General features: G+C 46.6%; 1 protein-coding gene across 1 annotated transcript in view; it reads right to left on the bottom strand.

Moving 5' to 3' along the window:
- crtac1b (cartilage acidic protein 1b) overlaps window positions 1–14,378 on the bottom strand; it is a 129,299-nt gene that overhangs the window by 43,418 nt on the left and 71,503 nt on the right. Inside the window, 1 exon segment of the mRNA XM_055647094.1 lies at window positions 9,541–9,686. Coding sequence (XP_055503069.1) covers window positions 9,541–9,686 — 146 coding nt within the window.

The raw sequence follows: 14,378 nt of genomic DNA on the forward strand, positions 1-14,378 counted from the left end.
GTCCAAAATTCTCTGCAATTTCTTGCGGTCTTTTGTTGGAGCTGTTCCCAAACCAGGCTGTGATGCATCCCGATAATGCTGCTGTCCGCAGCGCATCTGTAGTATGGTATTCACCCCACATCATTACTGCAATACTAATGTATAGTATTGACGTGTGGTGGGTGTCGGAGGTCGGTCGAGGACATGCTGCCGAGAGCAAAGAGGGAACCGGTGGGGGTGAGGAGGGGGGGAGGGGGGGGGGGGGGGGGGGGGGGGGGGGGGGGGGGGGGCACCGAGAACAAAGTTGGACACTATAACGAACACTTTGTAACAAGAAGGGTTTCGGCCCGAAACGTTGCCTATTTCCTTCGCTCCATAGATGCCGCTGCCCTCGCTGAGTTTCTCCAGCATTTTTGTGTACTTTGTAACAATCGCCGCCCTATACGTGGCGACTCTTTGCATACTTTGTGTGTGGTTTGCAAAACAAAGAATTTCACTGTGACATTCCACACGTGATAATAACGTATCAATCAATCACGTTTTTATTTTCACTGCAGCGAGTGAGTGTAACAAAGGAATTCTCACCGTGATGATGAAGTACCGCTGAACTATTTCCCCACGCCTGAAAGCAGTTGTAGATCACAAAGATGGATCCAGGTACTTTCAGCAGGGCTGACACTGGGCTTTAACAGATTGGCTATGTCATACGACGTAGAACAGAACAGTGCTACAGAACAGTGTGAATTTCCCTCACCTGTGTCCACATATTACCTCAGAAAGATTTTTTTTTTAAAGCTGGAGTAACTCAGCGCGACAGGCAGCATCTCTGGAGAGAAAGAATGGGTGACTTTTCAGGTCGAGACCCTTCTTCAGAGATGCTGCTTGACCCCGCTGAGTTATCCCAGCTTGTTGTGTCTATCTTCGGTTTAAACCAGCATCTGCAGTTCCTTCCACCTATTGCCTCAGCTCAATTCAATTTAGTTGATTGTTACGTGTACCGAGGTACAGTAAAAATCTTTTGTTGCGTGCTAACCAGTCAGCGGAAAGACGATATGTAATTGTACATGACACCTGCCAGACTTTGTCCTGCCCCTCTTCTCTTCCACTTCTTTTCACCTCCCCATCCCTACAAGCAGTCTGAAGAAGCACCTCGACCCAAAACATTACCTATCCATGCTCACCACAGATGCTATATATTGAGTAGACACACAGAGTCTCTTCCCCAGAGTAGGGGAATCGAGAACCAAGGACATAGGTTTAAGGTGAGGGGGGTTGTGAAGATTTAATAGGAGCCTGAGGGGCAACCTTTTCACACAGAGGGTAATGGGTGTATGGAGCAAGCTGCCGGAGGAGGTAGTTGAGGCAGGTGTTATCGCAACTTTTGAGAAACATTTAGACAGTTACATTGAGAGGATAGAAACATAGAAACATAGAAATTAGGTGCAGGAGTAGGCCATTCAGCCCTTCGAGCCTGCACCGCCATTCAATATGATCATGGCTGATCATCCAACTCAGTATCCCGTACCTGCCTTCTCTCCATACCCCCTGATCCACTTAGCCACAAGGGCCACATCTAACTCCCTCTTAAATATAGCCAATGAACTCGCCTCAACTACCCTCTGCGGCAGAGAGTTCCAGAGATTCACCACTCTCTGTGTGAAAAAAAAGTTCTTCTCATCTCGGTTTTAAAGGATTTCCCCCTTATCCTTAAGCTGTGACCCCTTGTCCTGGACTTCCCTAACATCGGGAACAATCTTCCTGCATCTAGCCTGTCCAACCCCTTTAAGAATTTTGTAAGTTTCTATAAGATCCCCTCTCAATCTCCTAAATTCTAGAGAGTATAATTAAAGTCTATCCAGTCTTTCTTCTTAAGATGGAGGGATATGGGCCAAACGCAGGCAGGTGGGACTAGTGTAGATGGGGCATGTTGTTCGGTGTGGGCAAGTTGGGCCGAAGGGCCTGTTTCTACGTTGTATGACTCTATGACTCCATCACTCCATTGCCACAGAGGGCAGTGGAGGCCAAGTCAGTGGATATTTTTAAGGCAGAGATAGACAAATTCTTGATTAGAATGGGTGTCAAGGGTTATGGGGAGAAGGCAGGAAAATGGGATTAGGGGGCCGAGAGTCAGCCATGATTGAATGGTGGAGTGGACACGATGGGCCAAATGGCCTAATTGTACTCCTATAACTTGTGAACCTGTGACTCTATGCTGCCGGAGCCACTCAGTTACTCCAGCACTTTGTGTCTTTATCTTAGCCTGTCTAATGTTTCAGGTGTTGGAGGCTTCGAAGACTGTTGCACTGAGAAGGGACGCAACTGAAACTACCGGACAGACTGACAAACAAAGCCCTTTATCTTGCGTTATTAACCCCTGTGACACCACCTTGTTATTCCTCCCCAGCGTAGATCTCACATCTGTCTTCTCAGATATCACATCTTGACACTTGCTGTCGGGAGATTAGGGATTCAAACTGCTCTCCCCACCCCCCCCCCCCCCCCCCCCCCCCCCCCCCAGCTTTCTCACACATACATTGCCACGTCCTCAATCACCTTCCCTCCAGGATTTGTGGATTTGTGACCTAGAATTGCTTGCAAACAACAGCTTGGAACGCAGGAGGATGAGGGCTGATCTTATATAGGAAGTGTCAAAACAGCTGATTATTCTGGAGCTGACAGTTCCCTGGGAAGAGCGTATTGAAGAGGCTAACGAGAGGAAACGCGCAAAGTACCAGGAACTGGTTGGAGATTTGCCAGGACATGTGGAAGACATACTATGAGCCTCTACAGCCCAGAGGTTGGCTGTAGAGGCTTTGCAGGACGCTCACTGACCCAGTTGGGGATTACGGGGCTGGCAAAGAAGAGGGCCATTCAATCTGTAAGCAAAGCCGCAGAGAAAGCCACTAGGATTTGGAGTAAGAGGGCTGATCCGTGGGCGGTTGCTGCTGGGACGCAGGTCGGGGTTTGATCAACCCCGGCTGGGTCGTCTGGGCGAGGGTGTCTGATGTTGTGAGACCCGAAACACCCGATGACCCCAGGTCACATCACTGAGGATGCGTCCCAGCGCATCTAAAAAGTGTATCTTTCACACATAGAGGTGTATGAAATCATGAGAGGAATATATCAGGTAAACGCATTCAGAAAGAATTCAGACCCCTTCACGGCCCGAAACGTTGCCTATTTCTTTCGCTCCATAGATGCTGCTGCACCCGCTGAGTTTCTCCAGCTTTTTTGTGTAACCCAGACCCCTTCACCTTTTGTTATGTTACAGCCTTATTCTAAAATGGATTCAATTAATTTTTTTAAATCATTAAACTACACACAATACCTCATAATAAAAAAGCGATAACAGGTATTTAGAAATTTTTGGAAAGTAATTAAAAATAAATAACTGAAATATCACATTGACATAAGTATTCAGACCCTTTGCAATGACACTCAAAATTGAGCTTAGGTGCATCCTGTTTTCATTGATTATCCTTGAGATGTTTCCACAACTTGATTGGAGTCCACCAGTGGTAAATTAAATTGATTGGACATGATTTGGAAAGGCACACACCTGTCTATATAAGGTCCCACAGTTGACAGTGCGTGTCAGGGCAAAAACCAAGCTGTGAAGATGAAGGAATTGTCCGTAGACCTCCAAGACAGGATTGTGTCTTGACACAGATCTGGGGAAGGGTATAAAACAATTTCTGCAGCATTGCAGGTCCCGAAGAGCACAGTGGCATCCATCATACTTAAATGGAAAAACTTTGTAACCACCAGGCCTCTTCATAGAGCTAGTCGCCCGGCCAAACTGAGCAATTGGGGGAAGAAGGGCCTTGGTCAGGGAGGTGACCAAGAACCCGATGGTCACTCTGACAGAGCTCCAGAGTTCCTCTGTGGAGAAGGGAGAACCTTCCAGAAGGACAACTATATCTGCAGCACCACCAATCAGGCCTTTATGTTAGAGTGGTCAGATGGAAGTCACTCCTCAGTAAAAGGCACATGACAGCCCACTTGGAGTTTGCCAAAAAGGCACCTAAACAAGATTCTCTGGTCGGATGAAACCAAGATTGAACTCTTTGGCCTGAATGCCAAGCGTCACGTCTGGAGGAAACCAGGTACCGCTCATCACCTGACCAATACCATACCTACGGTGAAGCATGACGGTGGCAGCATCATGCTGTGGGGATGTTTTTCAGCGGCAGGAACTGGGAGACTAGTCAGGATTGAGGGAAAGATGAATGGAGCAAAGTACAGAGAGATCCTTGATGAAAGCCTGCTCCAGAGCATTCAGCACCTCAGGCTGGGGCGGAGATTCACCTTCCAACAGGACAACGACCCTAAGCACACATCCAAGCCAATGCAGGAGTGGCTTTGTGACAAGTCTGTGAATGTCCTTGAGTGGCCCAGTCAGAGCCCGGACATGAACCCGATCGAACATCTCCAGAGGGACCTGAAAACAGCTGTGCATCGATGCTCCCCATCCAACCTGACAGAGCTTGAGAGGATCTGCAGAGAAGAATGGGAGAAATTACCCAAATACAGCTGTGCCAAGCTTGTAGTGTCATACCCAAGAGGACTTGAGGCTGTAATTGCAGCCAAAGGTTCCTCACCAAAGTACTGAGTAAAGGGTCTGAATACTTCTGTAAATGTGATATTTCAGTTATTTCTTTTTAATTATTTTGCAAACATTTCTAAACACCTGTTTTTGCTTTTTTTATTTTGGGGTATTGTGTGTAGATTGATGATTTAAAAAAATGAATTTAATCAATTTTAGAATAAGGCTGTAATGTAACAAAATGTTGAAAGAGTGAAGTGGTCTGAATACTCTCTGAATGCACTGTATGCCTTTTGCCCAGAAATATGGAAATCAAGAACCATAGGTTTAAGGTAGAATTAATAGGAACCTGCAGGGTAACCTTTTTACATGAAGGCTGTGGGTCTATGAAAGGAGCTGCTGTAAGAGGTAGTTGAGGCAGGCACTAACACAAAGTTTAAGAAACATTTGGACAGGTACATGGATAGGACAGGTTTGGAGGAATATGGGCCAAACATAGACAGGCTAGACTATTGTAGATGGGGAATACAAGTCAGTGCGGACATGTTCGGCACAAGGGTCTGTTTTCATGCTGTAAGGCTCCTGACAATTTCATTATCCTATCTGGGACAGATGACAATAAACTCTCGTGACTTCTTGGCCTAACAGCTCGGGCCCTCGAGTCCTGGCAACTTGTCGGCAGCCTTTTTGAGGCAGCACATCCTGTAGATCCCTTCGATGGTGAGGAGGTCGGTACCCGTGATGGACCGGGCAGTGTCCCTCTCTCTCTGTAGGTGGGACTAGTAGAGAGGGTCAGCATGGGCATGTTGAGCTGAAGGGCCTGTTTCCATGCTGTACCTCTAAACTAAACTAAAATGTCCACTCACCCTACCTATGCCTCTCATAGGTTTATATACTTTCACAATTCCCTGCAACCTCTGACGTTCCACGGAAATCAATCCATGTCTGTCCAACCTCTCCTTATAGCTCACACCCTCTAATCCAGGCAGCATTCTGGTAAAGAGAGGCACAAATGCTAGAGTAACTCAGCGAGTCAGGCAGCATCTCTGGAGAAAAATAATAGTTAATATTTTGGGTTGGAACCAAAAAATCACCTCATCCCCAGCCAACAATGGGCTATTATGGGCTCCACCCTTCCTTGGTCATCTGTTGCTGGTCATCTGCTTTGTTCTGTCCTTTTCCCACCTCCAGTTCCCTCTCCTCCTCGACTTTCAGTCTGAAGGAGAGTTCCGACCTGAAACGTCACCTATTCCTTTTCTCCGGAGATGTTGCCTGACCCGCTGATTTACTCCAGCACTTTGTGTCCATCTTCAGCATTCTGGAAAACCTCTTCTGCGCTCTCTCTCTCTCGAGCCTCCCCGTCCTTCCTGCACTGGGAACATGGATGCGTTACTCCAAATGTGGCCTGGCCAAATGGGTGAGTGTGGATTCACCACCAAGGCTGAGCACAAGCAGGCGGGGAGGTAATTATTCATTCGAAGGTTAAGATCGTCTAAGGGTCATTCATCTCAGATGTCGTCAGCTCCCTAATAGGCTGTGTATCGGCTTAGTGACAGGCCACACTGTCACAGTGGTGGTGCGGGCTGGCTTAAACATGCAATCTGTTCCCTTAATAAGGGGAGCCCGCCTGTGTGGTGGGCTGATTGATGACAAATGATTTAAATTGTACATTGTGAGCCTGACGTCCAGACGATGGCACTAATGAGCCCGCCTCCACAAGATGTTGGCTGTCAAGGTACTTGTTCTGAGCTGTGCCCCGTATTCCATGCTCTCGCCTCACTGATACCATCGGAAAAGAAGGTCCAGGAGCACGAGAACCGTGACCTCCAGGTTCAAGAACGGCATCGTCCCAGCAACCAGCAGGCTCATGAACACTGCAAGCATTTCTTTAGCCAGAGAGTGGCGAATCTGTGGAATTCATTGCCACAGACGACAGTGGAGGCCAAGTCATTGGGTATTTTTAAAGTGGAGATTATTGATTAGCAAGGGTGTGAAAGTTATGTGAGAAGGCAGGATAATGGGGTTGAGAAGGAAAGATAGATCACCCATGGTTGTATGGTAGAGCAGACTTGATGGGCCAAATGGCCTAATTCTGCTCCGGGTGTCTTATAAACTTATAAACACCAACTAAACTATAATAATAATAAGTTTTATTTTTGGGCGCCTTTCAGACATCTCAAGGACACCTTACAGAGATTAACAGGAATAAAAAAACATATAATCTGAATAAAATAAATAAAAAAGACATCACCGAAACACAAATTAAAAACGGAATTCAGTCCAAAAACAAAAAATCAAAAACACAATGTGAAGAGAGAGCAGCGGCAGCTAAAGCGCGCCAGCGTCCACTCTCCCTTCACGACAGCCATCTTGGACAAAGACTAACAGGATTACGTACAGACAAAAAAAAATCATCCCCCCCCACAATGGATACCACTATGAACTAAGGACTATCTTTGGTAGCACTAAGGACTAATGGCCCTGTCCTACTTAGGCGATTTTTTAGGCAATTGAATTGTCTTACTTTGTTGTAACATGTCGAGGGTGGACATAGGTTGTCGTAGATATGGTCGTAGGTGGACGGCAGTTGTCGGTAGCTTGATGTCGGCTAGGAGGTTGGTGTTGTAGACATTGTCGTAGTGGGGGGGGGGGGGGGGGTTTCGACGACGGTTTTTTCGATGACCTGCTATGACTATGGCAGTCGCCGAAAAAAAATCGCCTAAGTGTGACAGGTATTTAAGGGTTCTTTGCAGTAATATTGGAGTTATTGATTTAGTGAATTCTCATTTTTGCTGATCACATATATTATACTTGCAGGCCTGTTATGCTGATGTAAGTAAGAATTTAATTGTTCGGTACATATGCACCGATCATCTAACTCGGCTGATCATCCAACTATCCCATCCCTGCCTTCTCTCCATACCCCGTGATCCCTTTAGCCACAAGGGCCACATCTAACTCCCTCTTAAATATAGCTAATGAACTGGCCTCAACTACTTTCTGTGGCAGAGAATTCCACAGATTCGCCACTCTCTGTGTGAATTTTTTTTTTCTCATCTCTTAAAAGACTTCCCCCTTATCCTCAAATTGTGGCCCCTTGTTCTGGACTTCCCCAACATCGGGAACATGGATAGGAAAGGTTTGTAGGGAAATAGACAATGCACGGTGCAGGAGTATGCCCTTCGAACCACCACCGCCATTCAATGTGATCATGGCTGATCATCCCCAATCCGTGCCCCATTCCTGCCTTCTCCCCATAATGGGCCAAACCTGGGCAAACTGGTGCAGATGGGCCAAAGGGCCTGTTTTCATGCTGTATGTATGACTCTAAAGTCCTTACGAATGGGGAAACATTTCTTGCATCAAAGTCTGCTCCCCCGCGAGACAACAAAGGTTATGAAAACATCCCAGCGAGCGCTTCAATATACATAATATTGATTTACCAATCGCAGATGCATTAAATGCTCATTAAGGAAATGAATGAGCGGAATCAGGAGGAACACCTCTCCAACGTTCCATCCTTCAGCTAATGGAGATAATCATTCACATCATTGATTGGGCCATGTCACCAAATTTATCAAAATTGTTCATACATTCAAAACATCTTTGATCCATTTCAAAGGTCAAACAGACAGTGTCCAAGAAAAATGAATTGCTAGGAAAATGACCATTTAATGGTTTTCTTTAACAGTTTGTTACTGCAGAATACCGATGAGAGTTGAGGATCGAAGTGAATTTGATTCTAAACCACCTCTTATACTTTCGTTAATGTGTTGCATATCAAGGGCACTTGCGGGGCAAAACTGTTATGAGATGATATCTCTTTCATGATCATAAACTATAACTTTATGATGGCCTGTCATTCAGTGGAAGCATCGGCCTTATTTCCATTCATTTTTTAAAATGTGTCTGTGCTTGATTTGACAATGCCAGCCTAAACCGGTGCAGGTACTGGTTTATTATTGCCCTGTCCACATTGAAAGGCTTTGTTCGTATGCAATCCAGGCAATTCATCCCGTACACCAGTGCAATCAAGTCACACACAAATAAAACAGATAGTGCAATGAGAAAATGAGCCAAGATTATATTGAATAGTGGTGCTGGCTTGAAGGACCAAATGGCCCACTCCTGCACCTATTTTCTATGTTTCCATGTTTCTATATAAAATACCAGTGTCGAAACAGAGTTTACACGTTCTACCTGTGACCGCATGGGTTTCCTCCAGTTTCCTCCCACATCCCAGAGGCGTGTGGGCTCATCGGTTAATTGGCCCTCTGTAAATTGCCCCCCTAGTGTGTCAGGTGTGGATGAGAAAGTGGGAATAACATTGAACTGGTGTGAATGGGTGATCGATGGTCAGTGTGGACTTGGTGGGCCGAAGGGCCTGTTTCCGTGCTGTATCTTTGAAACTAAAATGCATAATGGTCATCCTGAGGACAAGTCGATGCTCTCCCGACACTTCTTCCCGCCAAACATCAGGTGCTTGAACACCACACAACACCAACCTCAGCAACTAACTCTGCGACCACATGGGTTTCCTCCGGGTGCCCCGGTTTCCTCCCACATCCCAAAAACGTGCGGGTTTGTAGGTTTATTCTGTAAATTGCCCCTCGTGTGTAGGGAGTGGATGAGAAAATGGGATAGCGTAGAATTAGTGTGAACGGGTGATCGATGGTCGGCGTGGACCTAAGAGCTAGTTTCCATGCAGCATCTCTAAACTAAACTCAAACTAAAAATCTTTATAATCGGATAAATAACTTTGAAAAGAGCTTTGTACTCTGGTTTGGTGAGTCGTTCCTAGTTTGTCTTGCTATTCAAGTTTAGATTAAATATACAGCGTGGAATCAGGCCCTTTGGCCCATTGAGTCCATGCCGACCATCTATCACACGTTCACACTAGTTCTATGTTATCCCAATATCACATCTACTCCCCGCACACTAGGGGGTAATTTACAGTGGGCCAATTAACCTACAAATCTGCATGCGTGCATGATATAATATAAACACATTCTTACCCTAAAGCGGACCTTTCCGTTGAGGCTGGCCTGCAGGTAAAAGCGGTGCGGTCCCAGCCAGTTGCCGTAGACAATGTCCACCTTCCCGTCCCGGTTAAAGTCCGCCAACGCCAGCCCACGGCCGTGCTGCTGAGGATCGTCAATCCCTGGAAGGCAACAGGTCACACTGGCGTACAGTCCACACCAGGGTGGCACAGTGGTGCAGTGGTAGAGTTACTGCCTTACAGCACCAAAGACCCTGGTTCGATCCTGACTACGTGACCTGTCTGTATGGAGTTTGCACGTTCTCCCTGTGACCACGTGGGTTTCCTCCGGGCGCTACGGTTTCCTCCCACACTCCGAAGACCTGCTGGCTTGTAGGTTAAGTGGCCCCTGTAAATTGTTCCTAGTGTGTAGGATAGAACTAGTGTATGGGTGCATCGTTGGTCGGCATTGGTTCAGTGGGCCGAAGGGCCTTATTTCCATGCTATAACTCTAAACTAAACTAAACTAAGCTACCTGCCACCTTCTGCAGTGGGAAGAGTTAACAATGGGGCTCCTTTGCAATGGACATAGCAATTTGCAATAGAAAGCATGGAAACAGGCCCTTTGCCCCATCCATGCCAACCAAGATGCCCCGTCTACACTAGTTTTTGGTCCATATCTCTTTCCTATCCGCGTACCTGTCCAAATGTCTTTTAAATGTTGTTTTAGTACCCGCTTCAACCACCTCCTCTGGCAGCTCGTTCCATACACCCTCTGTGTGAAAATGGCAGCTAAATCATCTCCCCCTGCATCTTTACAGGACTTTGGTTAGGCTTCATTTGGAATATTGTGTGCAGTTCTGGTTGATCACATTGTAGGAAGGATGTGGAAGCTTTGGAGAGGGTGCAGAGGAGGTTTACCAGACTGCTGCATGGATTAAGGGGTATTAGCTGGAGGGAGAGGTTGAACACACTTGGATTGTTTACTCTGGAATGGTGGAGGTTGAGGGGAGACCTGATAGAAGTATGTAACTAACTTACGGCTAATGGAATCAAGGGATATGGGGAGAAAGCAGGAACGCTGTACTGATTGTGGATGATCAGCCATGATCATATTGAATGACGATGCTGGCTTGACGGATCGAATGGCCTACTCCTGCACCTATTTTCTCTGTTTCTATAAAATTAGGCGAGGCATAGATAGGGTAGACAGTCAGAATCTTTTTCCCCAAGATGGAAATATCAAATACTAGAGTGCAAAGGGTATAAGGTGAGAGGGGCAAAGTTTAAAGGAGATGAGCGAGGCAAGTTTTTTTATACAGAGGGGGGTGGATGCCTGGAACACGCTGCCAGGGGTGGTGGTGGAGGCAGATACAATAGTGGCATTTAAGATGCTTTTGGATAGGCACTTGGATATGTAGGGAATGGAGGGATATTGATTAGGTGTAGGTAGCTAAGACTTGGCATCGTGTGTGGCACAAACATTGTGGGCTGAAGGGCCTGTTCTTGTGCTGAACTGTTCTGTGTTCTAAGTTCATAGTCATACAGCACGAAGGCAAGCCCTTTGGCTCGACATGTAAATGTCAACCCAAGTATCTTCTTGGGCTTATACCACATGCCTGCATTTTCTCCACATCTCTCCAAACTTTTCCTATCCCCGCACCTGTCCAAATATCAAATTAGATTAATTTTGACATGTTTAGCAAGGGCAGAGTGGGCCGAAGGGCCTGTTCCTGGGCTGTACTGGTCCATGTTCCACGTAACTGGTGGAATGGGGCAATTGTTCCATCAGGCATTTAGTGCGGCACAGTGGTGCAGCGGTAGAGTTGCTGCCTCACAGCCCCAGAGACCCGGGTTTGATCCTGACTACGGATGCTGTCTGTGTGGAGTTTGTACGTCCTCTCTGTGACCTGCGTGGGTTTTCCCTGGGATCTCCGTTTTCCTCCCACATTCCAAAGACGCACAGGTTTGTCAGCTAACTGGCTTCGGTAAAATTGTAAATTGTCCCTAGTGTTGTAGGATAGTGCTAGTGTACGGGGTGATGTCAGGTCAGCGCGGACTCGATGGGCCCAAAGGTCCGTTTGCACGCTGTATCTCTAAACGAAACAAAACTAATCTAGAGGAGTGTGGGAAGGAACTGCAGATGCTGGTTTACACCGATGATAGACACAAAATGCTGGAGTAACTCAGCGGGACAGGCAGAAGAGCCTCATTTGATCGGGACAAGCAGTTTGGTCAAGCGTATAAGTACAGACATAACCAGGGCTTTAAACTAATGAGGTGGTGGGAAGTTTAATAAATCGAAAATAAATGAGAGAGAGAGCACTGACTCACAGGAGGGAAGTGATGAATGAAAACCGGAGCAGGGAAGGGTCAGGAAATATAAGCACAATTGTTTAGCAGAAATTGTAAAGGGACTACTTAACAACGGTAAATAGCTCAGGGCTCTTTATCTTGACGGATACAGTATTTGTAATAGAGTGGACGAGTTGCCGGCTCAAACACAAATAAATTAGTTGGATTCAATATCTCCAACATTTAGAGTATTGTAGACACAGAATTCTGGAGTAACTCAGCGGGTCATAGAAACATAGAAAATAGGTGCAGGAGGCCATTCGGCCCTTCGACCCTGCACCGCCATTCAATATGATCATGGCTGATCATCCAACTCAGTATCCTGTACCTGCCTTCTCTCCATACCCCCTGATCCCTTTAGCCACAAGGGCCACATCTAACTCCCTCTTAAATATAGCCAATGAACTGGCCTCAACTACCTTCTGTGGCAGGGAATTCCAGAGATTCACCACTCTCTGTGTGAAAAATCTTTTCCTCATCTCGGTCCTAAAAGATTTCCCCTTTATCCTTAAACTGTGACCCCTTGTTCTGGACTTCCCCAACATCGGGAAAAATCTTCCTGCATCTAGCCTGTCCAACCCCTTAAGAATTTTGTAAGTTTCTATAAGATCCCCCCTCAATCTTCTAAATTCTAGCGAGTACAAGCCGAGTCTATCCAGTCTTTCTTCATATGAAAGTCCTGACATCCCAGGAATCAGTCTGGTGAACTTTCTCTGTATGGCAAGAATGTCTTTCCTCAGATTAGGAGACCAAAACTGTACGCCAGGGTCAGGTAGCACCACTGGAGAAAAAGGTAAACGTCACCTATTCCTTTTCTCCAGAGTTGCTGCCCATCCTGTTGAGTTACTCCAGCATTTTGCATCTATCTTCGGTATAAACCAGCATCTGCAGTTGCTTCCGACAGATTTTGTTCAGTTTTGGTCACCCTGTTATAGGAAAGGGTGCAGAGAAGATTTACGAGGATGTTCCCGAGGGCCTGAGCTATAGGGAGAGGTTGGGCAGGCTTTGACTCTATTGCTTGGAACAGGTGAAGGGGAATTGATTAAACCGACTTTAATCCACCTCTCACTTATCCGGCTTTTTACCACCACACCTTCCTTTCTCAATTTACTTTTCCCCCTCTCCAATCAGTCCGAAGAAGGATCCCAACCCACAAGGTCACCTATCCATGTCCTCCAGAGGTGCTGCTAGCCTGCTGAATTACTCCAGTGCTTTGTGTCTTTTTTTGTAAACCAGCATCTGCAGTTCCTTGTGTCTGGGAATGGTCTATGGATGCTCAAACTGTGCCCTCACTGTAGGACAGAGCATTGTGAGGAAAATATCAAAGGTAAAAGGCAAAATGCTGGAGGAACTCTGTGGGTCAGGCAGCATTTTTAGACTAGACTTTAGAGATGCAGCACGGAAATGGAACCATCCACCCACCGGATCCGTGCCGACCAGCGATCACTCCGTACACTCACACTATCCTATACACTAGGGACCATTTACAATTTTTACTGAAGGCAATTAACCTACAAATCTGGACATTTTTGCAGTGGGGGAGGAAACGGAGCAGCCAGAGAAAACCCAGGTAGTCTCGGGGAGAACGTACAAACTCCACACAGACAGCACCCGTAGTCAGGATCGAGCTCGAGATCTCTGGCGCTGTGGGGCAGCAGCTCTACCGTTGCGCCACTGTGCCACCCTGTTAGAATGGACGGACAATGTTTTGTGTTGGGATCTTTCTTCAGACAAAAGATCCTGACCCGAAACATGGTCTGTACATCACCCTCCACAGATGCTGCCTGACCCACTGAGTTCCTCCAGCACTCTGTGCCTTTGCTCAAGATTCCAGCATCTGCACTCTCTTGTGACTCTCAATACCAAAGGCACGTAAGATGGGAACTGCAATCACGGTTGATTTTAATCTGCATATTGATTGGACTAATTAAGCAAGGGTACAGTGAAAGACAAATTTGCGGAGTGTATCAGGAATCATTTCTTCGAGCAGTGTCACAGAACCTTGCTGGGAACAAAAGCTATTTTCGATTCGGGCATGTGTAATGAGAGAGGATTCATGAGATATCTTGTAGTTGGGGAACCTCGAGGGAAATGTGATTAAAGCAGGGTAGAATTCCAGATGTAAATTGATGGCAAACATCACGGGTCCAAGCCGTGCGCAGTCAACATGAATGCAGTCAAGTGGAAGGGCATGGAGGGGGAGGGACAGGGAAAGTAGACTGCAGGAGAGGTCAGTGCATAAGCTGCAGCAGATTCACAGAGAACACAGTATTCATCTGGAGAGGACTAGAATATAACAGCTGCGATGTAATGCGGAGGTTTTTATAAGGCATTGGGTCAGACCGAATTTGGAGTGTTGTGGGCCCCATATCTGAGGAACGATGTGCTGGCCTTGGAGAGGTTCCAGAGGAGGTATACGAGAATGATCCCAGGGATGATTGGATTAGCATATGATGGGGATTTGACAGCACCGGGTGTGTACTTGCTGGAGTTTAGAAGGATGAGGGGGGTGGTGGGGGG

This window comes from Leucoraja erinacea, chromosome 15, assembly GCF_028641065.1.
Source record: "Leucoraja erinacea ecotype New England chromosome 15, Leri_hhj_1, whole genome shotgun sequence".
NCBI classification, from domain to species: Eukaryota; Metazoa; Chordata; class Chondrichthyes; order Rajiformes; family Rajidae; genus Leucoraja; species Leucoraja erinaceus.